Raw genomic sequence first — 24538 nt, 5'->3', positions numbered from 1 at the left:
CAGGATCCAACAAAAACAAGCAAAAAGTAATACATGACACATTACTTTTCTCTCTCCTCTCACTTTTTCTCTCACAATTGGTTTCTTCTCTCTTATCTTTTTCTCTCTTCTCTCTCTTATTCATAAAGCAAAAAGGATTGTAAAATAATTTAATGTGTATTAGTATCAAAGTCACATAAAACAGAAGTGAAAGCGAAAGCGAAAGCAAATTTGAAAGTTAGAATGTAAGAGAGACAAAATTAAATCATAAATAGGGAGAATTTGAACAAGAACGTGTACGAAGCGGGAGCGTGCTCGGAGCGTGAGAGCGACACTTATTGGAAAGGATTTGTGTGACCTTAGATTAGTATTACAATTTTATTTGAGAGCATGTTAAATATCATAAGTTAATTTTGTGAAGTGATTATAAAGAAGGCCAGTGTAATTTTTAAAATGAGACATAAAGTTTATATAATTTTCCCAAACTTCAGAAGAAGAGTGTAATTTTCGTAACTTAAAAATACGACCTTTTCCTATTGCAGTGCGTTTAGAAGACGCCGCACTGCCGCAGTTTTTAAAGGAACCGGCAGTGCGTAGAATTTACGTCCGGAAAATACAGGCTGCTAGAGAGAGTGGAAAATGAGTGCAAAAGATGAAGTAGTAGTAGTAGAAGAAGAACAGGTTGTGAATCCATGGCAAGTGTCGGCCGGAGGGAAGATCGACTACGACAAGCTCATCGACAAGTTCGGATGCCAAAGGCTCGACCAATCCCTCGTCGATAGAGTCCAACGCCTCACTTCTCGTCCTCCACACGTCTTCCTCCGCCGCGGTGTCTTCTTCGCTCACCGGTACACACATACACACTCTCTCTATAGTCCATTAATTGTTCGTTTTGATATTATATACATGTATGTATGTGCCAATTGACAGGGATTTCAATGAAATTCTGGATGTGTATGAGAGAGGACAGAAGTTTTATCTGTATACAGGAAGAGGACCATCCTCTGAAGCTTTGCATTTGGGGCATCTCGTTCCGTTCATGTTCACAAAGTAAGCTCTCCAATTTCTTTATACATACATATATATATATATATACATATATATTATGTATATGTATATGTAAGGTATATTTCTGAAATATAAAAAAGGTCCATGAAGCATTGGAAGTGACTTTTCTACGGCGGTGTCTCGTGTTGTTTTTACCTCTGTTGACAAATTGTAGTTTATCTTGTTTTGCTTACAGATATTTGCAGGATGCTTTCAAGGTCCCTCTTGTTATACAACTTACTGACGATGAGAAGTGCATGTGGAAGAATCTATCCGTGGAGGAGAGCCAGAGACTTGCTCATGAAAATGCTAAAGACATCATAGCCTGTGGTTTTGACATCTCAAAAACTTTCATTTTCTCAGATTTTGATTATGTTGGCGGGTAAGTATTGTGCATGCGGACTCTCAGTCTTCAAAAATTAATTGTTAACGAGTCGAGCTCAAACAGTCTCTTTGGACTTTGTATTTTCTCCTTCTTCTTTTTGCTACAAACAGTGTCTTTGAACTTTGAAGTTCAAGTTAGTTTTCAGAAGTGTGTGAGAGACAGTCTTGTCATGCATAGTACAGAGGCAGTGTTGGCTTATTCTGCTCCCCTACTGCTCTTATGTCAAAATTTTCTGTGCAGTGCCTTTTACAAGAACATGGTGAAGGTTGCAAAATGTGTGACATACAATAAGGTGATTGGTTCGTAGTGAAAATCTTCAGAAAGAATGATGAATGAGATTCTTCTTTCCATTTCCTTGTTTTATAATTTTTTTTTTTTTTTTTTTGCATATTATTTAATCTAAGCTTTCAAACTGGTAATAAGTTTGTTGCTTCCATGCAGGCTGTTAGTATTTTTGGCTTTACTGGCGAAGACCATATAGGGAAGATAAGTTTTCCGCCTGTTCAGGTATGATTTTTATCATCTATCGTTAATTCTAGAAAGAACTATTATTTATAATAAAAAAAGAAAAGAAAAAGGGGGGTGTTGTCCCTCTTCCTCCTTTTCTCCTTTTTGTTTGTAAAATGTTGTTTCTTGTGACAAAAGGATTGCATTAACAATGCTTTGGGTTGTATATGTCGGATTCTACCACAAGACACAATATATGGATGGAAGCAATAAAAACAGTCTAGATAGTATATTTCTTGTTATGATTATAATGCATGGTTTTGTCTCAATGGTCTAAATTTCATAACTGCAGGCCGTTCCATCCTTTCCCAGTTCATTTCCACATCTCTTTTCTGGCAAAGATAATCTCCGCTGCTTGATTCCATGCGCAATTGATCAGGTTAATTCTTCCTATCATCCAGATGTTTTATCCGTTATAATTAGACTTTCGGTCATATGCTTGCTTGATGAACATATCAAAAGTGCTTGCTTAATTAATTAAAAAAATATGGGCTTTGTATATATTTTAACTATTAAGAAACTTAATTTTTGGATGATCTTTCTGGATTACTATAATATTGCATCCAAATATGGATTAATTCGCCATTAGTAACTGGATATAAGTATTGGCAAAATATTTGGATATAGAATGGAAGTGTTTGTGTATGGTAAATTTTTAGAAATGGTAATGTCAATTTTAAAATTACTTTCTTTTTGTCATGCAGTTGCAATGTTGCACGACCATTATACATGTTACCAGAACTAAGCATGCTAGCATCATTAGAACAGCTAGAAAATGCAGTTATGCACTCACATTATTTCCATATTCAAAATTCTACAAACTAAGAACTTGCAAAAAAGCCCATTTTGTATATTGAAAGTATATAAACCATGGGAATAATCCCTCTATGCATAAAGGAAATTATTAGCTACGGGTAAAAGAAGAGTAGGAAAGATTAAAGTTAACGATAGGGATACTAAGGAAAACAATCAAAAGGGCTGGTCACTATAGGGGCAACGCGAGCCATAAGGTGTGAAATGCACAAGTAGTCCATGACGCTTTCTAAGTTCACATAGCCATGGGTGGAGCAAGAGGCTGAAGCGGAAGAAGGGAACACGAATAAGAAATAGAAGTAGACAGCAATAGCAAAGAGAAAGGGGAGAGGCCTAGAAAAGCCAGAGAAGAGGAGGTGGAACATTCTGCTTGAAGCCCATGTGGGCCATTTTGGTTTCAGTGGTTTTCAAGCTCAACCTGTCATGGTAGATCAAATTGATCCAAAGACTGGGTCATCCATTTATTGGTCTGACTGACTTGGCTTTGCTTTAGTATTATTTTGTGCTCATCAAAATATTGTAACTTCTTTCCATTTCTATCCAAATGATTATTTTTTCTCTGCGACATGGGATGACCATCTGCATAGGGTATCTGGTTTCTTTTTTGTTTTTTGATCTTCTCATTGTTATCCTTACTTTACCTTGATCCCTTTCTCCACACTAAAATCTCACTCCTGTCTATTTTTTTCTATTTTCTTTTTTCTTTTTTCTTTTTCTTATGGTCCTTACCTCAGTTTGCTCATTTTCTCAGGATCCTTATTTTCGAATGACACGAGATGTTGCTCCTCGAATAGGTTATCACAAGCCTGCGTTAATCGAGTCATCATTTTTTCCTGCCCTTCAGGTATCTTTTAATTGATTCCCAAAGGCTTTCTGCTCTTGCAAATATTTTTGGTTGTATGACTCTGCTGAAGTTGGTTCCAATGCTTTTAATGATGAGAAATATATATATATATTGCATTTCACCAATTGCTATTGCAGTCATGGCTCTTGAGCTTATTCTTTCATTTAAGGTATTTATATTTGGGATACACTCACACACACACATGGTCTTGTTATCTTTTAGTTCATGCTTACATGAGTATGGAAATTTGTTGCAGATTTGTGGCTCAATGGTGTTTAAGTCTTTCATTGAAATTCAGTCATTGATATAACCATCATAGACTTGTCCGTTGGTTCTGAAATCAACAAACGGAGACGCATGCCACCCTAAAATATTCCATATATTTGGCTTTGACCAGCCATGCATCACTATAAAGCTGAGTCCTAGTATCATCTGATTAAATTTCTAAATTAGGTAATTATTTAGGATTTTACATTGTCAGTTACTAGCCACATGCTTTATTTGCACTTCTGAATAAAATGGAGGAAGATTACTTTCCCATCTATTAAAGGTGTTATCTCCAAATTAAAATTTTCCCTTCTAGTAAAGGTGTGTCTCCAAATGAAGTGAAAAAACTCTTGAGGACTTCAACGTAAGGTGGTTGGTCATATTCATCGAAAATTGATTTTTTATTTTGTTTTGGATCAGGAAGTACTCACACACACAGACATTGCCTATGCCGGGGCTCAAACCCCTCCCCTCCTCTTTGAGGGTAGGGACGTTATAGGCCAATGGTAAAACTTGAAGGTTTTAATTGCGTTTGATGACCCAAGAACTTAAAAAAACCTAGGAATATGTGAAACAGCAATGGCATATTGGTACACATTTGATTGTTCATGTAGACTATAGTTTGTTTCTTTCCCTGAGCATGGATGTCTGCAGGGTGAGACGGGAAAAATGTCTGCCAGTGATCCAAATTCTGCAATTTACGTGACTGATTCAGGGAAGGACATTAAGAACAAGGTTTGTTTTGGAACTCCTTGTACGTTATGAGGTCCATTATGTTGGAGCTTAATAGACATTGATCAAATATGCTTATGTTATGGTTTTTATTAACGGCAATTATGTACAGATAAACAGTTATGCATTCTCTGGTGGGCAAGATTCTATAGAGAATCACAGAAAGTATGGAGCAAATCTTGAGGTACCAATATTCTTATTCTTTCAGTTTGGTAATGTTACGATGAAGAATGATTTTTTTTTTTTTTTTTTCGCAAAGTCATGGTGCTGTGCATCTCTCAGTATTGTGAACTCAAATTATTGGAAAATGGCAAGAAAGCTCTTTATTGTTTTCAATTTCCTACGCTTCTGCTTGTCTTTGTGTGTGTATTGAAAGTGGTGAGTTTCAGAGTACATATACTTTTATGTCTCATGATAATGGATGATCTTTGCTCAACCAGTGCCTGCTGCCATTTAGGAAGCAATCTGGATACATACTGATCTCTTTCTATTTTTTATTTTTGTCTTGGACATTATTCAGGTAGATATTCCAATTAAATACCTTGGTTTTTTCCTAGAAGATGATGCTGAACTTGAACATATAAGGAAGGTGAGATAATTATCTTTAATGGACTGATGTTTTCCTTTTGGTGAAAATATATACTGTTCTACATTTAGTTCTTCATGCATGCCAGACTGTGTTACACACACAAATGACAGCTGCTTTGATTTCTTTCTTGAAGAATTCTTGTCCCAATCCCACCTTTTTCCCCCTTTCAGGAATATGGTGCAGGGCGTATGTTAACTGGTGAAGTAAAGAAACGACTTATTGAAGTTTTGACGGAAATGGTGGAAAGACATAGGAGGGCTCGGGCTTCCGTGACTGATGAGGTAAGTTACCTGCATCGCTCAGTAGATTGTTGCTTTTATTGGTAAACATTGTTAAAGGATTAGATAATGTCATAGGATCTGCAAATGTTGCTTGATTGTCAGAAACATGAATTATAAGTTGCATGACCCTACACTTCATTGAAAATATTTTTATTTTATGAATTTCTGTTTGCGGTTAGGAGCTATTGAGTTGGACCGAGTTTCTAAAGGAGCTTGAACACCGTTTCCATCCTCATCCCCATCCCCATCCCCACATACAGGAACGGATCTAGGAATTCATATGAGGGGAGGCAAATTTATATAGATGGATTTTTTAATAATTTCAGTGGGGACAATTTCAAAATTTTATGAGTATAAATGTAAAAAATTATAAATTTAGGATATAAAACACAATAATAAAAAATTTCAGTAGGGACAGATGCCCCCACTGAGCCCTTCACAGATCCGTCACTGCCCACCTACTTGGCCGAGAAAAAGATAAGAATAATGATAAAAGTTGGGGCTTTACTATAATCTAACGTGTCAACTTATGTCAATTCACATCTTTCAGTGGCATTGTTGTAAATGGTACACTGTAGAAAAATATTCCTCTTAATTTGTTCCTGGAATAATATTTAATCTATTCCCTTGCTGATAATATTGTACAAACTTTAATATGTTTAGTAAACGGTGTGCTATTAAAAGTAGTTTAGGAATCCTCGTTTTTCAGTAGCTGAAATTAGAACTGGATGCTTTACCATGAGTAAACTTTCTAATTGGATCAATTTATAGTAGAGGAAATGGCATGCAATAGGAAAGATTGGAGTGGCCGACCCCATTCATATGGGATAAGGCAAAGATGATGTTGATGACGATGAATTTCAACAATACGAGAAAATCTGTTTAACTTTATATTGTTTGTTTATATAGCTTATTTCCCATGTGGTGAAGAAAATTTATACTCTGTTGCTTCGATAAGATGGTAAGGTGATATAAGGGTGTGATTTATAATATACTCCTTTGTTCTATATCAGATGGTGGATGCATTCATGGCAGTGAGACCTCTTCCCGATATGTTCAGCTAAATTGAGATTTGGATGCATTTGAATAAGAGATTGATTCCTGGAGGCCTCCCGACTCTTACTATGTAGTTTAAGAAAGAAAAGCGACCTTAAAAGCAATCTTCATGTTGCACTTTTGGACCAACTTGGAATGTGTTTATGTTATAAACACATTATTATATAAATAAATGCAGGCTTGTTGAGATTGGTTTTTTTGGATGAGGCATGGTCATATATAATCTCATTGTTATTTCTCTGTATGTACCAAATTATATTTCAGTTCTCATTGATTTACTATATATATATATATATATATATATATATATATATATATATTGAGACCTGTTTCTTTATATATAGAAATCACTAATTTTAAGTTTATATTATTTTTCGATATGGTTACTAATAGTCTAATTAACGCCATAGTCGAAAGCGATTACAATAAATTCAAATGAATTATACATTCCAAAATACCAAATTGAACTACTAAGGTTTTAATATAATCAGGAAAATGCATCAAATTGATACATTCCAAAACCCCAAATGAAACAGTCACATAAACATAAATCAAATGTGCTTCATACACAATCTAATTCATGGAAAGGAATAATCATCACAAACCCTAATTCTATAACCACAAACACACACACACACACACATATATATATACATTAACGGATATAAATTTGCAGGGATCAATTAATGAGCAGGAATGAACAGATTAAGTATTATCAATACAGCATATATAGATATATGTGTGTGTATATGTACCGGGGGTTTTGACGACCCGATGCTGATTAGATTTGGTGGCATAGCTATGCCTTTTGCGGTAGGTTAACCGTTGAACCATCTTCGTACGGCTTCACCTCTCTCTCTCTCTCTCTCTTTCTTTGTGAGCTGAAGCAGAAGAGAGTTTTGAGAGGGAACACCAATAGATAATAGGGTTCTTGGAGTCATGTCGCCCTCGATCGGACGGCTGAGATTAAGGCCCAAAGATTTGGATTTTAATATGTAGGACATGGCATTGAGTTATTCGGTATGATGATTATACTCTTTTCTTTTTATAGAAAAATAAAAATGTCTAAAAACAAAAGAAAATTGTCTTATGTTAGCATATTAGTAATAATAATTATTTTTATTTTTATTTATTTATTTTTATAGTTACTCAAGCGGGGCTCGAACCCTTTATCCTCTTGAATGTTAAAAAAAAGGTTGAATATAAATGTTAGAGTAATATAAAATATCATGAAAGTAATATAATGTTAGAGGAACATTTTTTGGGAATTTTATATTTGAGTTAGGTTACATGTTCGTATAAAATTGCAGCTAATATTCTTCAATTCAACTAATTTCAATTTCATATGTACGAATGTATATGATGAAAATAGCAGTATAGTTTGTATGTGATGATCCAATAATGGACTACGAAATAATTTAAGAGCCTTTTACTGTTATCGTTGACAAAAGAAATGTTGAATTACCATAAACCTAGGACATGTTTGATTGAATTTTTAGAAAATAAATTGGTAACAAGGATTTGAAGCAATTTGAGGTTACCAATTGGGAACAGGTTATGTGACATGCATTGATGAATTTGGAAACAAGTTTGGTTGATCTTTAATCGTGTTAATTGATGACTAGAAAACATTTTGCAGATATAATAAATGAGACATAGGTGAGAATTGAAACCACAAATCATTTAAAACTGGTAGCTGTAACATGTTGAGGAGATTAAAGACAGCACACATGAGATGGTTTTTTTTGCTTGTTCTAGGTATATATGTTGGAGGCCCATTAGGAGGTATTCGTGCTTATTTTGGTGAATGATAGTTGTAACATTTTGATGCGTGCCATTTCAATCTAAGTCACATATATGTATATATATATTTGTACTAATATCTATTTGTTTGAAAGTTTTTAATAACTCTTTTTTGAAAAGTTAATTAAAAAAATTGTTTTTTGAAAAATTGTTCTCATAAAACAGATTTTTGTTTTCTGAATTATTAAGAACTATTTTCTGATTAACAAAATGTGATTTAGCTGACTAAGCTCCATAGTGATCAATTTATAAAATATGATTTACCTTACTAAAATAAAATAAAAATAAAGTCGAGCTGAGTGGGGAATCTAAAATTGGGCCATGTTTTGATTTTTAATTTTTTGGGCTTGGCCTAAACAATAAAAGGTAGTTGGTCCACATATTCCAAAAGTTTTTTTTATTTGGGTAAATCTACCGTTCCACTCACCTCAATAGGTTGGTAGAAACAAGCAAGCCCAATCCTTGGATTTCTAAAAGTTGCCCAAGAGAGTCAACTTTTTGGCCACCCATTAGATTGTGTGACTGACTCATCAAGAATAAGAAAATAGTACCAACAAACTTGTGGTTCGTAGTATTTCTTCCGCTGGTTAAATTGGATGGTAAAAGTTTGAGTTTCTAACAGAATAAAGTGGATGTGTGACTTTTTTTATAATGACAAAAAAAAAAAAAAAAAAATAGTAATTTACCTTCCCAAAAAAAAAAAAGAGTTGGTAATTTTATTTATTTACTTAATCCCAAAAAATGTTAGTAATTAGAATATTTTAAAAGCAAACCCTTAATTCGAGGGGTGGACAGATATTTGCGAATGTGATCCGATTTGTGCGGAGCTGCTACACCCATAGATCGGTGGTAGATTAAAAAAAATTTAAATTCATAACTCACGGATTGGACTATTAAAATTCCGATCTGCGAGATTTATGTATATATATTCAAAGAATGTATTAGTTAATTTAATTAGTTACTGATAATTTAATGGACTTACTATTTAATGATCATTTATAAATATATGAATTAATGTTGATAAATTGAAATTTTATCTATTCAGCTAGTTAAAAAATAAATAATATTAGACAATTTTGGAAAAACTCCAATTCGCAAATCTGATCCGTTATCCCATGGATGGGTGACGGACTAAAAAAATTTCAATCCGTTGGGATCAAATCGGATTAAGATTGATACCTAATCCAATCCGATCCGTGTCCACCTCTACCTAATTCTCTCTATGAGGCCTTAAAATGTCAATCTACCACCTTAAAAAAATGAAAGAGATACGAGTGAGTTATAATCTATAGTGGATAGCTACTTCAAATTTGAAATTTATATGATGATACTAGCTTTTTTATGTTTTTGAGTTATTATGTTGGATTGAACGCTCAAGATTTCGGGTCTCTATTCGAACCCACTAAAAAACAGGGGATCATTTCTTATAGAATAGTTGAAAATGATTCTAATTTAGTTCATGACATATTATAAATGGAATACGCTCAAGAATTAACAGAAAGAAAAAATTGCAGCCAGTTTAAAATATTACTATTCAAAGTTTACATATATATATCACACCATTTTGTATCTTATATTTTCTTTTATAAATTGCATGCACACTCATGTTGTATTAGAAGCTTCAACCCTGAACTTTTTATTTCAAAGAAAGAAGAGATACTAACTAAAAACTTTATTATTTCAAAAGCTTTAATAAACTTAAAAGTACAACTATCACTTACTTTATTATCATTATTTATATCAAGGAGTATGTAGTAAATGATACAATTTTTTCCATCATCAAAGAGAAGGAAAAGAATTGAGCCCGGATATAGACACATAAAATATGTATAAATACTTAAATAGAATGTTAGTGGGTGTTTCATGCCAACCCAAAAATTATTATTTATGATTCTCTTAACCTCTACTAATATATATATATTTTTTATTATTATTATTGGCTAAACTAATCTTCGAAGAAAAATAAAGCTTGCCGCCTCAATCAACCAACCCAATAAGGAAAGGGGCTGGATAATATTCTAGACACCCTTTATTTGTTGCTATTAGAATACAATAAAGCCTGCTTGCCTTACAAGTTCATATTACAAGATAGCATATAAAATTTAGATATGTCACAAGTTTGGTTAAATTGTAATTAAAAAATATGCACTTCTCTCACTTGACCTAAGTTAAACACCAAGACATCCCCTCATTGCCTGAATTAGAAATAAGCAAAAACAAGATAATATAAGGAGAGAACCGTCCTTTCATCCAAGGGTACTCAGAATAGAGGGCATATGCACCTACATGACTTTATTTTTAAATAATGAAACAATGATTAAAAAGCTAGGAAAAAGAGAATAGGGTTTTGAGGATTTGCTTCAATGAAATTCAAAGATCTACCAACTCTTTCCATCAGTCCCATTACTCCCACCACGACAAGTGTACATAAACCCTGCAGAAAGTAATGATGTCGTATAAATGAAATCAGAAGCAAAAATGGCAGATGAATCCACAAGGACTTCTAAATTTATTTTTGTCAAATTTAACGATTTCAATTACTTTAACAAATTTCGTCACTGAATTACTCCCTCCATCTTAAATTAATTGTTTATAAAAATTTATTCATAATTTTATGAGTCACAATTTTTAAAATAAATAATTATTTAAAAAAAAAAAAGAAGAAGTAACTGATAAAGAAATTAAAATAAATAGTCTCCACCCATTACAAAATATCATTAAATTAAATGAATTAATTTTATTTGATCTTTTTAAAATGATATGATATTATATAATTAGTCGAGATCACATATTCGCACTACATAATAATTTCTTCATAATCTTTCCCTTCTTTTTTTTTTTTCTTTTGAATTATTTCTTTGGACAAACCAATATGAGATCACTTGTCAAAATTGAAGGGTAACCGATTACTTCTCTTAGATTTTAAATTTTAATTGAAACCTATTTGTGACATTTGACCACCACTAACACAACTCCTACCAAAATCATATACATGCTAATAAAAATAAAAATAAAAAAAATAAAAAAAATCCCATTAAATAAAAGAGAAAAATCACAATCTTCTTAAGGGCTAATGGATTTTCTTTTGAAAAAAACAAGGAAATACATAAAAGTATGTTTGAGTTTGAGAATATTGAATCTGTGTCTTCCATCTAAAATTAGAAGAAATTCAGTTCAAACATTTACTACTTTCAAATACAACAAAATTATTAAATAATTAGTGAATTAAAAAAAAAAAAGATTATCCCTCACAAATGAATTGATGAGATATTTATTTTCTGTTATCTTCTTCTCTACCTCTTTACACTAACTACTATTCATTAAACAACAATTCAGATCAAGAAATGATCGAAAAAGAGAAGGAATTATATATCACCTCTCTCTGGATCAAGATGAAGAAGAGCCATCAGTGGAATCATGAAGATGTGCACCACTACTGTCATCGTCACCATGATAATCAGTACTATTGTTGATCTTGTTGGTATTGTCAATGTTGATGTTGTGGCCATTGTTGTGTTCATCATAGCTAATAATTCTATCACAACTGTTGTTGTTGTTGGTGGTGGTGGTGGCGGCGACGGTGGTTGTGGTGGTGTTAGTCTCTCTCTTCCCAAAGTTGTGTTTATTGTTGTGCATCCAAACCTTGAGAACGCCTTTACCAACACCAACTTCATTGCAGAACTCTTCAACCAATCCTTCATCACACTTCTGCATCTTCCAACCCAATCTCTCTGAAAATGACAGCATCTTCTCCTTCTGTTCTTGACTGAATTTAGTCCGGAACCGCTTTCGCCCACTTGGGTTCTCCGCCTTCGCCACCACCGGACGGTGATTCGTTGTGGGTTGGTGTTGGACGGCGGTGCTTAAGGCCAGCAACATGTGGGGTGTTGAAGGGTAGTATGAAGATGGTGGTGGCGGCGGTGGTGGTGGTCCTGGTGGAGGTGGTGGTGAGAGTGAAGTTGAGGGTGAGGTCGAGGGTGAATTAATCCGGCGAGGTGGTTGTGGCGGTGGCAATGGAGGGTGGCGGCGGAAGTCGAGAAAGTGGGTGGTGGTAGTGGTGTAATCAGGTTCGCGGCGGTGGAAGTTGCGGTGGCAGCCACAGGCGGCGCAGTTTAGCGAGGTGCGGTCAGTGGGGGTGGTGGTGGGGGAGGGGAGGTACTCACCGCAACCGTCCACGGCGTAGCCACCCAAGCTGGCGGCGTGATTCTTCTGACATTCTCCGTATGTCACCACCGCAGCCGGTGGTGGTGAGACTGCTGTCAGATGGTGGTGGTGGTGGTGGTGGTGTTGCTTCAGTGCATAGTTGGTGAAGGATAAGGACTTACTATTGGGTTTGGTCTGTGGTGGGGTTTCATTTTCTGCATCTGGATTTTTGGTGGGGGTTGTAGTTAGGTCCATTGGTGGAATGATTCAAAAATCTAGGGTTTGGGTGTTTTCTTGATTTTTCAACAGACAGTGGATGAAAGATGATGATAGGTCAGATTATTTTGGTTTGTCTTGATTCTGACTAAGATATAAAGGTTAATATGCAGAGACGGAGAGGACAGATAATAATTAAAACTTCATAAAGAAAAGGTATTCAACACATCAACCACTTGTTTTTATAACTTGAATGTGGGTGATTTTACCATGGAGTTAAAAGTTTCATTTTAATGGGTGATTTTACCATGGAGTTAAACTTTCAGATTTTTTTACTCCGGTAGGGTATTATTACATACCCATTTATACTCAATTATTTTTTTCATTCGGTGTCAATATGGAACAAATGACCATTGTTACGTTTCCTCCCACCAAACTCGCAACGCCCTCGTTGCAGCTCGAACTCCTTTCGGACCGAATACTTGGCGTGATACCGGATCAAAAATTGGATCTGACTTTAATACCAACGGTAACAAGTGGGCGTTTGCCCGTTTATTTAAAATCTCAAATTGTTGGGTAGTACTGCATATTCATCCATTTATACACAATTACTTTTTCCATCCCGATTTGATGTGGGATAAATGACCTTTGTTACAATTAGTCTTGTGGGATAGATATTTATTTTTTTATTTTTTTTTTCAATAATAAATCAACCAAGATCCTCTCATGTGTCATTATTGTGCCTAATACAAACTTTATATGATGTATATAGCAAGAGCAGAAGTAGCAGTGATATTCACACGGAAAATTTGCAATGATTTGTCTAATCGAATGATTTTTGATTAGTTATTTATGCTAAATACAAGTAAATAGAAGACTTCACTCTCCTATTTGTTGTATAAATGACTAATTAAAAATAATAGTAAGTCTACCAATTCACCGCAACTACTCTAGGCAAAAATTATTTTCCATATAACAATTTTAAATAGTAAATGTAGTAATTAACTTTAAATCGACCATCTAACAAATACAAAAAAGTGTTAAATTTTCGGTTTAATGGAGTTATAACGTACCTTAGGCACGAAGCCACCTTATATAGCCAATGGGGCCCAACAACCTTACTGATTTTTTTTAATTAAATTATTAATATTTTTTAATAATAATTGATATATATATGTATATATATTTTATCTTATCGTTGTTTAAAACCGCCCCCTCCTAAAAAAAATTATGACTTCGGTCACTAAGGCTTCGTTTGGATTGAGAGATTTGGAGAGAAAAGAAAGGGAAAGATAGTGATGAATGTGTTTGGATGGGAGGAATAAGAGAGAAAAGAAAAGATTTGGAGAGATTTGGAGGGATAGCAATTCCTCTAAATCCCTCATTTGGAATCCCTCCAAAATTGACAAGATTTTGAGGATTTGGAGAGAAATGGAGCAAATTTACATAAGGGACAAGAGAGTTGAGAGACAACCAGCTGAAGCTATATATATGTGCATGTCGATATGTATATATGTAGTTTGGGGAGGCTGAAATATATATATATATATACATAGTTTGATTTTGATTTTTGGAACAATCTAAAATGATATGCCGAGATATGGGTTTTAATGTTCTGATTCTTGTAAATTTTGTAGTTTCCAGTTGGAGAGATAGAGAGAATGACGGAGGCGAGAGAGAGAGAACGGTGGAGGCGATTGGGAGGCTGAAATGATTTTGCCCTACTAACCCTACTAAAAAAGGGTAAGATGATAATTTCATTATTATCATTTTTCTTCTTTTCTCTCCGTTGTATTATCCAATTAACAATATTGTCAATTCCTTTTTTTTCTCTCCTATCTATCTAAAAATAAATATAAACTATAGGTATCCTTTCATTTCCTTTTATTTTCTCTTATAATCTTTTTCTTTCTTTTCTAACCTGTGTATCTAAACGAAACCTAAGGCATAGTATTAATCTTATTTACTTTATCGAATGAATAAAAATTATTTCTATTACACCCTCGGCAGGGAAATAAATATAAATAACATTAATCTAATCATGCAATATTCCTTACTTTCCCTCCTACGTGTATGCTAAAATGTTGGTCCAAAAAATATCTAATTTTTTTACAAGCCCTAGCATAAAATATCAAATAAATTACCACCCACGAAAGGAAATTTCAAATTGTGGTATGAGCACATGTTAAAAATAGTAAAGTATAACCTTTAAGGGAAAGTAATGTGAGATTTGTATCCACGTATGAGAAGTAAAACACAAACCAAAGCATGGTTTAGTGGTAACGCGGCTATTCGACATGTTAATCACATACAGTACTTTTTAGTTTTTCAATATATATATATATATATATATATATATATATATATATATATATATTTATATTTCGATCTGACACGTTTCACATCTAATAACCACTATATATCATTTTTTTTATTCTATCTTGCTCTAATTTTTTTAATGTATATGTGTTTGTATATATGCATATCTTAAGGAGTTGACTGTATTTTCAAATGTGAATCAAGTAAATTAATGAGAAAGATTTAAAGAAATTAGTGATAGTATACTTTAAACAGTATTATACGCAAGATCCACTCCCTCTAGCCTTCCTAGATATAAAAATTTAAAGATTGGCATTTCATTTCTTTAATTAATATATCATAATAAATACTAAAAAAATCAATTGCCTACACTTTTCTTAACGTCTCAGTATCATTCACAAGCACACACAAATATTATATACACACACACGATCATCATAATTTCTCTCAAAAAGCTAACATGTTTGTGTGTGTGTATAAGTAATACTCTAAAAAGAGTTCCCACACCATTAGCTTTCTATTTTAACAAATTGAAATATATATATGAACAACTAAAAGTAAGAAAGAAAGCGTCATCCCTCCTTGTTTCCTCGTCTCTTTCATAATTCTATGGCTTAATTTCAACCAAACATAAGAATGTTCATTTATCCTTCTTCAATCGTCCCTATCCTTCCTCAATCATCCCTAACTCTTTCCCTGCAACCCATGTTAACAGGGTTCATCATTTCATTCTTTGCTGCGTCGTACCCAAGTAAAATTCTTTTGTTGGTTGGATGATGATCAATTACATCACCATGGCTTATGAAAATACAACTAACTATTTGGTGACTCATAAATAATGAAATGCATGCATGTATTTAAGGAGATGTCACCTAAAATGCATGATCAAAATTAACTCTACATGGTTCTAGAGACCTGAGTGGAATCTCAGCTTTATTAAGATTGATTGAAGGTTTGTGGATATAGAATAACTACCCATTATACAATCAACTGTCACCACTAACCCAAATTAAATTGCGCGCGCATATATATATATATATATATATATAATAATGATGATGATAAGGAGTTTAACAGTCTTGACAATTCTGACTAATATTACGTGACTAGATATTAATATCATGATATTAGTCAAATTTTAAATCATTTTTTATATATATATAAACACACTGATTCTAACCAAGTACATTTTGCTCGAGTTTTAATCATTTTTCTATATATAAACACACTGCTTCTAGTAAAGTACATTTCGTTGGAGTTTATCTGTATGAACTTGAATTTTATCAAACTAAAGTCTGAAAGAGCTTGTAATTAACTAAGAAATAGGTTTAAACTAATCCCAAGACATAATTGAACATAATTGTCTCTTGGATAAATAGAGGATTAAGTTGCAATTATCTAAAAGTGCATTATGCGTACAAAATCCAATCATGTTCTGTTAGAATCCGAGGCACAAAATTCTACAACAAATATGATTATATTGGCTCTATATGAACTTATTAGAAAAGACAAAAGACCCAGTATATGCCTATAATTAAAGCCATGAAATTTGCTTCAATAACATAGATACTTAGGTATCAACTCGTAACTTTTTAAGATAAAAATGTTAACACTAGCCAGTACCATGAGCCATAGCCCAGATCCTAGAGTCAATACCGTTATAATTAGTGGATACCAATAATGCCCAAATATAGTGTCACTTCAATTGAGTTGCACAAGCAAGTTGTATAATTTGATATGTTATTCTTTTTTAAGATTCGGTATGTAATTCGTATCGATCAATTTACACTGATTTTGTTCAAATATGTTACACTGCAACCGTGACCGCTAATGTGAATCTTGCATACAACATATTCTATATATATATATAATTGACAAAATCTGATAGTAGAGTGTATCATATAAATGTGAGGTACACCACCACTGTTTTGGCGGGAATATCGAACTAGTAGAATGTATAGAGATGGCAATGCAGCAGGAATGGAGAGGGTTTTGTTTAAATTCATACCCGTCCCATTTAATTATAAATAAATTTATACCTGCAATGAGTTTTAATTTCACAATTCATACATTTCCCGTTAAGAGATGAGTATACACATGCCCGCCTTGCCCTGTTTACGCTTTTTTATTTTTATTTTTTGTTATCTATATAAATAAATAGATAAAATCTATAAATTTTATACAATATATATATATATATATATATATATATATATATATAATGATATAGATATATTTAAATAAAGTATAATGAGAGGGGCAGGACAAATGTTTCTCAAAACTTATACTCGCCTGAGTATAAAATTTAAATTCATTTTTGCTTTTACAGTACATAAACGATTCCTATATTCATATCAGGCCGGACAAAGCATGACTCCGAATGGGGTGGTACAAATTGTCATTCCTGCAATACAGTTTCACGTAACATTTATTTACAAACTTGCCCCCCAAAATTACCCACCACCAATTAGTTCATACAACACCGCAACTAATCAATGCACCATGGACACCCTGTAATTTATTGGCTTGAGATGATTGACATTGGTGTGGATCAGCACCCACGTAAGAGCATTTATGTCGCTTGTTGATGGCACGATAACACAAGATAAGGCTTAAGTGGTGAACAAAATATCATTACTCTAGCAAACGAAGGAAAGGATAAGAACCATCCCATATTATCTTTGAATGTAAAAGTAGACCCTCTATACTTAAATGTGGTTTTGTTTTGTTCCAGCTCTATTTTATTATTTCTTTATAAACCACAACTACAAGTGTCCCAAAGCATGTGACATTCAAGAAGCTTTGGTTCTTGTGCCCTAAAGATGGAGGATTCAAAACATGTTAAGCTATATTGTATATTGGTGGATAAGCTACTTATGTATCAATTCGTAACTTTTTTTCAGGGTTTGATATCTTTATATACTTTTATGAGCTACTTATGCATCAATTCGTAACTTTTTTTCAGGGTTTGATATCTTTATATACTTCTATGAATCGATTGGTTCGATTAGTTTACACGGATATTTAGATCATAATTATTATTATTTTTTTTTTTTACCAATGTCTTGCTATTTTTTTCATTTTGATATATATACCTATAAAAAATTACTATTGCCCACACTGAAATTCCTAAACATTTTCACAATTGCCCCCACTCATATTTTTTTCTAGATCTGTCCCTACTGATATTCATCTGAATCCGTTACACCATAACTACGACTACGAACCATGGTCCTAAATAAAAAATAGTCTCTTTATGTGCTGAGTTAAGACAACACAAATATTTGTATTTAAAAGTACTTTGAATTTAGAATTGGAGGAAATTTTGTTCAGAATTTTAACTAAGTTTTTCAAATTCTCTAGTCACCAATGATAGTGAAGCTCAACTCAAAATGATAGGTGAATAAATATTTTTCTGAAGTATGTCATAAATGTGTAGGGTTTTTTTTTCGGAATATTTTTTAAATTTTTTTCGAAATTTTATAAATGTGTAGAGTTGTTATAAGAAAGTAAATGATTGATTTATGACAATTAGTAAAAATTTCCTATGATTTTCTTGACAGACAATCTGAAGGCCCAAATAAAAAATAATAAAAAAAAAAAAAAAAACAGGTAATCCAAAATGGATTGGGTCTTTCTAACAAAAAGCCCATTCTTCTTCTAGTTACCGTTGGACCAATTATGCTAAGTAAAAAATTGTTAGTCATTTTATTGAAAGAGGGTAATATTACTAGCTTTTAGATAATGTCACAAAATTATAAATTTAAAGTGCATCATATGTAAAAGACAACGGACTATATATCATATTTATAAACTATGTTATAATGCATTTATGCATATAAAATAATTTATTCAATTAACCATATTCTCATACGGGCTATTAGTTCAGGGACTACCGTTAGACATAAATATTAACAACCATACAATTAAATCCATAAATTTGTCAACCTAGTAAGGATTCTTTTTACTGAAAATAACATTAACTATTTAAAAATATATACTGAAAATAACATTAACTATTTAAAAATATATATTTAAATTGACAAAATTAATCAAAAACACACACCTATTTATAGACTTCGATATAACTGTAACTCTCTAACTAAAAGATATTTACATTTTACATATCTATTGCATCCTAGAATACTCTACTATCAAACCACTCCTCTGCAAATCACTAGAAGACCACAGCTCTCAAAACATTCCCTCCAATTTGCCCGATCGAGTATCTTTCGGACTAGAGAGATTTCTTAGCAAGTTATATATACTTCTCACATGTATTATTACTTGTACTTTCTTTTCTCAACATGTCCCGCCATTAGTTTCATTTGCCCAGCACAAATTTGGGAAATAAATATTATTTCTTTCAATTGAAAATACATAAGAATTATTTCACGTAGATGATAAAATTTTATTGTATTACATATTTGGTGGTAGTTTGAAAAAAGAATAAAAGAAAAAAAAAAAAACCAGTCCATGATGTGATAGCTATGTTACACATATCTATTAGCAAAAGAAGGGGAAAAAAAAAATTTAATTGCAAAATAAATACTTTAAATTGTATCATTTTTGCATTTTATCCACTTTAGGATTAGAATTTTTAAGGAGATATGGAATTATTGCAACGTCACCTTTTTAAATTACAGAGTTGTCCTTGACTAATTGGAGACATCTCTAAAACGAACAATGAACTACTAATATGAAACAAAGATAGTAATATCTATGCATAGACATCCATGTAGTTTAACAAACTTATTTAGATGTCTAATCATTACATGACAAGGTATTACACATTTATGTATCCATATTTATTATGCATGGTAAACAAGAATGTTAGATTGGAAGTTAGAAGTTAAAGTTAGAAGTGTCAAGGCTTAAAATCGAACTCCCAAAGACAGCAATAAGCAACTCAACCACTGGACTACGAAGGCATTGACAGTAACAAATTTCATTGAATTGCGTATTTTGATTAAGCTGCTATCATTCCATATCTATAATTTACATAAATTTAAAAGCAAAATGAAAGACATACCGGTCTCACACAAACTGTCAACCTCAATCTTTAACACATTAGTAAAATAGCAACGCAACAAACAAACAATCCAAGAAAAATTCCAAAATTACTTTCTTTTACCATAGGAGTCATGAAATTCATGGAGTGATATCTAGATTTGGAGAATCGTGTCTGAGAAACTACAAACAAAAAGAAGTATGAGCAAATTACGAAAAGATAGAAACTTTTTTTTTTTTTAGGTAAAAAAAGATAGAAACTTGATATCAAATGAAACCAATGTATTCTCCTAACCCTCAAGGTGCACAAGTTTTTTTAAACAAAGATGGCGCCAACAATGTTTCAACAACATAACGATGCCTAAATTACTTTCTTTAACCTAAGAAGCCATGAAATTCTTGTAATGATATCTGGATTAGGAGAAACATATTTGGAAGAAAAGCACAAAAAGTTCACAAAAACATGAAACTCTCGCTTACTATCAAATGAAACCAGTGTAATATCTAAATTCTTAAGGTGCAAAAGCTTTTTTTTTTTTTTTTTTTAAAAAATAATAATAACGCCAACATAGTTTCATCTACGTAATAAAATCCTTAAGGTGCACCAGCTTTTTTTTTTTTTTTTTTGTGAAAAGGACGCCAAGATTCATCAACATAATATTAAATGCTTCTGAAGTACTTCACGACCTATGTGGCCAAGGGGAATCAATTGCGTCTCCTTGAGCACTATTGGTCTACTTAAAGGGCTATAACTTATGGCAAAATAAGTAAAACACACCAAACCTCACATCTGGATTAATTATGGAAGGAAGTGTCCCATGGCCAAGTTTAGGCATAAGATTCAATTTCCACACTATCCTCTCTTGCTTTCCATCAAAACTCTCAAATCAATTCTAATGGACAGTCATCACAATACGAATATTTTTATTTTAATAACTAAAGTTCATTCAAAGAGCACTTATGCGTGAAGCGCATCCCATCTACGAGGAAAAAAAAAAAAAAAAAACCTAGAGACACACACACTAAACCTCGAGCTATCCATAAAATCCCCATAAATTTATAATAAAACCCATCAACCCAAAGAAATAAGAAACTAAGTACGGGACAACTTGAGCACCTAAATAGGAGCCTCCTCTCCCTCGAATATATATCTTCTTTTTGTTCAATGTACCTTTATATATGTGATTATAGGCTGTTGGAAATAGTGTGATACCACTTTATTGACTTTTGCTCTGATACCACTTTATTGAAAATAGTGACCTAGATACACACAACACTCAATAATATTTTCAAGAGAATGATATGGAGGAATACTTAAAAAATTATTTTATTCCACTTCTACTATTATTTGACTAGAGTACATGAATATATAAGTCACAAGAACTTAGGTGTAACAATTACATTTAAGTGCCCAATTACTCACACTAATATAACTTTTAGGCTTAACTCCCACTACTCCCACTAACATGGTATTTATGAGGTATAATTCCCACTAACATAACCATTTAGACTTAACTCTCATGACCCTTGATTTTACATAACCTCCACCATCACACTAACTCTCATATACTAATTCTCATTACGATAATTTATTACCCACTAACATGAAATGCACACATGCATCATGTATACCAAATGCTTTAAAATACTAATTAATACTAAAATTCTAAAATCAAGTTTATTTTCAGCACCCCCCTTTAAAGTTGATTTTGTAATTCGAAAGTACGCTTCTTTATTAATCTTGGGGGCTTGATCAAAAGTTCGATAGTTGATCTTCAATTCCACCTCATTCAATAGCTTCAATCTTCTTGGCCATTTCCATTGATGTGTAGGGCTTGTGAAACCTCTTATGATCAACATTTATCTTCTTCACATGAGCGCACCATCCATTTTCTCTCTTCTTGAATTCTTGAAACTTGTTGAACTTCTTATGTGCTTCTTCTTTGGTATCAAAAAATAACTCCATATTCACCCAACCTGTGTCAATTACAAAATTCTCCAAACCATCTTGTAAAAAATAATTCGAAAAATCCTTCTCGCCTTTAGCTTCAATCTCATAATTAATTGGAATAATTTTCTTAAAGAGAAGTTCATCATTCTCCACAAAATAAGCATTATTTGATGAATATGAAGAAATAATAATTTCATCAAGTAAATCAAATATAACTTCTTTCAAAGTGGAATTTGTAACCATACCTGAAAATGTTAACTCACCAACTTGAACTTTAGCACTTCCTTCTTCTAAATAGTCTATTTTCACTTCATCCTCCTCCAATTTTTCAATCTCTTCTTTAACACCTTTTCTTACCTCTTCCTTATTCACCATTTCAAATTCTCCTTCAACTTTTGAATCTCCAAAATCTTCAACTTCTTTTGCATAATACACCTCTTCATTCTCCACAACTTTGTCATCAAGACTTTCATAATCATCTTTCGTAAACTTATCATTCTCAAAGCATTGTACCCAATACTCTATGGGTAGTGATTCACCTCTATGATTAGAAACGATGGTCTCGAGCATCTTCCAAACACAACTTGGAGTTTTGGACTCTCCAAAATACTCCCAAATTTCTTGATGTATTGCCTTTTGTAACATTACCAATGCCTTCTCTTCTTTCTTCACACGAATCTTGTTGGACATGCCATTCTTTCGCTCTTCTCCAACAACATCCCACAAATCACATGCTTTGAGGTATGAAGTCATGATGATTCTCATTCTCTTGTAATTAGAAAACATCATCTTCTCACTAAGAAAATACATTTTTCCCTCTTCATCATCATCAAGGAAAAACATGTTTTTCTAAAAATGCTGAACCTTCTAGGATCAACTTCATCAGGTCTTCAGTATCGTGGCTCTGATATGGAACGTGGGCTCTGATGATGACCCGGCTCTGATACCACTTTGTTGGAAATAGTCTGATACCACTTTATTGGCTTTTGCTCTGATACCACTTTGTTGAAAATAGTGGCCTAAATACACACAACACTTAATAATATTTTGGAGAGAATGATATGGAGGAATACTTAAAAAATTATTTTATTTCACTTCTATTATTATTTGACTAGAGTACATGAATATATACGTCACAAGAACATAGGTGTAACAATTACATTTAAGTGCCCAATTACTCACACTAATATAACTTTTAAGCTTAACTCCCACTACTCCCACTAGCATGGTATTTAGGAGGTTTAATTCCCACTAACATAACCATTTAGACTTAACTCTCATGACCCTTGATTTTACATAACCTTCACCATCACACTAACTCTCATTTACTAATTCTTATTACGATAATTTATTACCCACTAACATGAAATGTACACATGCATCATGTATACCAAATGCTTTAAAATACTAATTAATACTAAAATTCTAAAATCAAGTTTATTTTCAATATAGACAGCCCATACAAAAGAATTTTAAAAAATAATAATCATACACCAAAAAAAAAAAAAAAAAGAGGTTCTTTGTTCTTCTTATACATAGAAAGACATGTTTCAGGTTCCTTAAAAAAGAAAGGACATGCCTCATCTTTGGTCCTCCCAAATCGAATGGAGGAAGTTGCCTTACTAAGCCAATGAATGAGGATGAGACCTTGAATAGTAATGCATGAGCCACCTAGTGTATGGAGTACTAACATATTTCAAACATAGCAAGGCACATGTTTAACATGCATGAATTAATAATATTATTCATAATGATACTGAAACTCAACTCAAATTCATAAATGAATCCACATTTTCTGAAGCATGTTGCAAATATGAGTAGTGGTGCTATAACAGTAGATGATTGCTCCATAACATAAAGTAACAATTTCTTATAGTTTTCTCCAGATACACAGTAATACTAGTAGCTTCCAAATTTACGAGAAATAAAAAATAAAATAAATAAATAAAGGAGCTAAATTATTGTATACCTCCTAAAAGGATTGAATATTTTTTTAACCATTTATTATGAAAAGAGGCGGATTCTTTTGGTTTCGAATCAATGAACTGAAATGGAATAACTTTACCATTGTGCTAGCTCTTGAGATTCTCATGAAAATTCATTGTTTTGTAGGTTGAGAGATGTGAGCTTAATTTTTACATTCAAAATTTTATTACGACATAATTCCACTATTAAACGGTTCCTTATCTTATTGGAATTGTTCCTCATCCTAATATGAATTGATCACTAAGCACCAAGGCCCAAGTGTTTTTCAATTAGTCAAACCCCTTGTTTGGTTCCCCGATCTTTTCATCTAGAACCACCCTTTTTTTCCACTCCAACTAAAAATTACAATAAAATAATAATCCCTGCAATCAAATATAAAATAATTAACTATTTGAATGTGAGACACAGTGCTTCATACAAATATAATCCCTGCAATCAAATATAAAATAATTAACTATTTGAATGTGAGACACAGTGCTTCACACAAATATGTTTGTGTTGAGTGATGATTCCAATTACACTATTTGGATTGAGTGTTCATATAATTGCATTTTTTTGCTTGTCTCTGTTGAAAGAAAGAAATTGAATTCATATTTGGACTCCGTAATGA

The 24538-nt window shown here is 32.7% G+C and overlaps 2 protein-coding genes across 2 annotated transcripts; one reads left to right on the top strand and one right to left on the bottom strand.

The window, feature by feature from the left end:
• Positions 1-517: 517 nt before the first annotated feature.
• Positions 518-6703, top strand: LOC132302877 (tryptophan--tRNA ligase, cytoplasmic-like). Its single transcript, XM_059799866.1, has 12 exons — positions 518-827; positions 910-1029; positions 1223-1408; positions 1652-1703; positions 1853-1918; positions 2211-2297; positions 3483-3575; positions 4497-4577; positions 4687-4758; positions 5095-5163; positions 5334-5444; positions 6458-6703. The coding sequence occupies exons 1-12, from the start codon at positions 619-621 to the stop codon at positions 6506-6508; spliced, it is 1197 nt and encodes a 398-aa protein (XP_059655849.1). The 5' UTR covers positions 518-618; the 3' UTR covers positions 6509-6703.
• Positions 6704-11528: 4825 nt separating this feature from the next.
• On the bottom strand, positions 11529-12792 carry LOC132302186 (zinc-finger homeodomain protein 9-like). Its single transcript, XM_059799064.1, has one exon. The coding sequence runs from the start codon at positions 12699-12701 to the stop codon at positions 11691-11693; it is 1011 nt and encodes a 336-aa protein (XP_059655047.1). The 5' UTR covers positions 12702-12792; the 3' UTR covers positions 11529-11690.
• Positions 12793-24538: the final 11746 nt, after the last annotated feature.

This window comes from Cornus florida, unplaced genomic scaffold (genome assembly GCF_030987335.1).
Source record: "Cornus florida cultivar Cherokee Brave unplaced genomic scaffold, ASM3098733v1 CherokeeBrave_3.0.0_Hap2_Chr04, whole genome shotgun sequence".
NCBI lineage: Eukaryota > Viridiplantae > Streptophyta > Magnoliopsida > Cornales > Cornaceae > Cornus > Cornus florida.
The sequence above is the reverse complement of the archived record's forward strand: the minus strand, read 5'-3'. Positions and strand labels throughout refer to the sequence as shown.